The sequence below is a fragment of the Plectropomus leopardus genome, unplaced genomic scaffold (genome assembly GCF_008729295.1).
Source record: "Plectropomus leopardus isolate mb unplaced genomic scaffold, YSFRI_Pleo_2.0 unplaced_scaffold19090, whole genome shotgun sequence".
NCBI classification, from domain to species: Eukaryota; Metazoa; Chordata; class Actinopteri; order Perciformes; family Serranidae; genus Plectropomus; species Plectropomus leopardus.
Window position 1 is genome coordinate 1 of NW_024620597.1, and position 2,694 is coordinate 2,694.

At 38.5% G+C, this 2,694-nt stretch overlaps 1 protein-coding gene across 1 annotated transcript; it reads left to right on the plus strand.

The window, feature by feature from the left end:
* Positions 1-657: 657 nt before the first annotated feature.
* On the plus strand, positions 658-2,289 carry LOC121965216 (dipeptidyl peptidase 1-like). The gene is made up of 2 exons (XM_042515374.1): positions 658-911; positions 2,114-2,289. The coding sequence occupies exons 1-2, from the start codon at positions 752-754 to the stop codon at positions 2,272-2,274; spliced, it is 321 nt and encodes a 106-aa protein (XP_042371308.1). The 5' UTR covers positions 658-751; the 3' UTR covers positions 2,275-2,289.
* The last annotated feature ends 405 nt before the right edge of the window (positions 2,290-2,694 follow it).

Genomic DNA, 2,694 nt, shown 5'->3' on the forward strand with positions numbered 1-2,694 from the left:
AAATAAGAGCATGAAAGCAAGTAGAGCAACCAGCAAGCACAAGTTCTGTATATATTGTTTATATTCAACTCAAAATATCACTTAAAGGTAACATAATTACATAATGAGCTGAAATAAAGAAGTCAATGAACACCTTTTTTTCTCCAATCACAGATATTACCGGTCATTAAGTTAAACGAGCGACACCAGCGGTTCTTTTCTCGTGTCTACTGCGCATGCTCACAGCTGGCGGGTCATATGACCAGGAAAACGAAACCAAACAGCAGAGCAGACAAAGGACTGTGAAAGACGAGAGAGTCACCGTCCTGTTGTTCCTTGTTTGCTGAAAATATGAGCCAGACTGGAAGAGGACGAGTTCAAAAGTCACGATAAGATACGTATATTGTTCTGAGCACTCGTATACATACAATTAAATCAATACACAGGAGCTAAACTTTTGGAAATACTCTTTTATTTTGTCTCAAAATATGTTCAAGCGCGTTAGCTAGCCGGCTCAACTGGTAGCTACTTGTGCGCACGTACGTTGCGCTGTTTCGCTTCAGTTACTTATCTTGACCGTAGTAGCTTACTGTGTGTCTTTGTTAAAAGTTTGCATAAATAGCAGTCAGGAGACAAAGGTCAACAGAAGTTAGTGGGGCAGGTGGCGCGGAGAGACAGTAAGGGTCAAACTGTTGTGTTTATCAGAAGACACAGATCTGTCTGTGTAGTTCTCAAGGTGCGCGCGTGTGTGTGTAGCTAGCTGTGTGTGAAGATGAGGCTGAGCGGCGTGCTCGTGTGTGTGCTCCTGCTTTGGGCTGAAGGGTCCTGGGCTGACACACCAGCCAACTGCAGCTATGAGGAACTGCTGGGGACATGGGAGTTCCAGTTGTCCAAAGGAGGACATGACAAGACCATCAACTGCTCGGCTGAAGGTAAAGATCACAGTGCATTATAAACTGCTCACATCATGGGACAGGTCAGAGGTGACGGAAGTAGTCTGTCAGTATCGCAGTGTGGAAATCATGTGACATGTTTGGGCCTGCTGAAAGAAAGTTTTCAGGTCGGACAGAGACTAAAATAGGGGATTCCCTGACGCTTCACTGAGCACTTCCTCTGTTTGTTTTTCTGGTGTATACTTAATGCATATTTATCCTAAATTAGTGTCTTTTTACTGCATGCTCTTGTTGCTGATATTGTGTTTATTGTTGCAAGTTGATGCCTTTCATTAGTTTGTGTTTATGCTTAAATTGTGACCTGCCAAATGACTACAGATGAAAATAAGCTTAAAGCTAGCTAACACTGTTACAAAGCACCAAATGTTAAAAGTCTTTAAATGTCTTCAATTCAGTTATGTTAATTTTCATGTCAGTATCTATCATTACCCTACCACAGGGTGTCTGCAGGTCCTTAAAATTCCTTAAATTAAATTTTATGAATGTTAGGCCTTAAACATCATTTAATAGTCCTAAATTTGAGTACATGATGTCTTAATTGCCACAAACCTTTTTTTATTTAATTGATCAATTTTTAATTTCTTTTAGTCTAAATGAGTAGAGTTCTTCTGTGTTTAAGTCCATATTTGTTTTTTGAGGGGTTTTTTTTGTTTGTTTTTGGAAGAGCAATGCAAGGCATAAAAATTACAGACCAACCATGCAAAGGGGAGAAAACATGAAAAAAAATGGAAGAAATCATCTTCTTCCATTTTTTTTCATGTTTTCTTTATTTCTTTATTATTTCCCCTTATCCTCTCACCCCCTAAAAGAGACTATGAAAGAAATAAATATGAAAACGGAAATCACACTAACGGTACAATCATATAAAAGCTTATGGTTAGCAGTGACACCAGATGCACCACATACTTAAGCTAAGAAAAGAAAAGAAAAGAAAAGGAAAGTAAATAAAAATAAAGCAAACAAATTGACAATTAAAGACATAAAAATGTAGCCGAATACTTTTATTTCGGTGAAGTTGAAGACCTCAACACAATAGATGCAGAAAAAGCACACATTAGTGCATTAAAATGCACCAGAATACATAAAATTAAGTGTTAGTTAGTCTTTGTTAATGGAGTTGACCTTGAAATTGGATCATTTACTGCAGTTCAACATTTACATGCTGTGGTGTTCCTCCTCAGCTACAGGGGAGAGCACGGTGACTGTGACCCTGGAGAAACTGTCTGTAGCCACAGATGAGCTGGGAAACACCGGCTTCTTCACCATCATCTACAACCAGGGCTTTGAAGTGGTCATAAATGGGTACAAATGGTTCGCATTTTTCAAGGTAAAAAATGCATAGATTAGTGATATTTTCAGTATTTGATGCTGATAAAAAAGGATAATCCTTTATTAACCCCACAATGGGGAAATCTGCAATTCCCTTGGTGGTCAAGTCCATGTGGCCCATTTAACATGCTTGCATTATGCTTTTTAATATCCCATTCTTAAATTATAAGTTGCCTTTTGTATGCACTGCTAAACTTCATTGAGTTAGCCCAGCTGATCACAAACTTTGTGTATGTGAAAGTTCAGCTCATTTAACTCTCTGACATTTGTGGTTTAATTTCACGATCACTCAGTTTCCTCTGCCCTTATCTAATATGATGGCTAATATGCATATCTTTGGTACACTAAGCCAGACTGAAATGAGTAAGGAACTATGTATAAGTTTGGTTTTTTTTTCATGTAGTGTTTCCTGTTCCTCCCACATTGAGTTGAG

What these genes read in the sequence shown, in the direction of transcription:
- LOC121965216 (XM_042515374.1), top strand. Translation starts at nt 752, where the DNA reads ATGAGGCTGAGCGGCGTGCTCGTGTGTGTGCTCCTGCTTTGGGCTGAA. An exon ending in CATCAACTGCTCGGCTGAAG is followed by an intron (nt 912 to 2,113) that starts GTAAAGATCACA and finishes GTTCCTCCTCAG; the next exon opens with CTACAGGGGAGAGCACGGTG.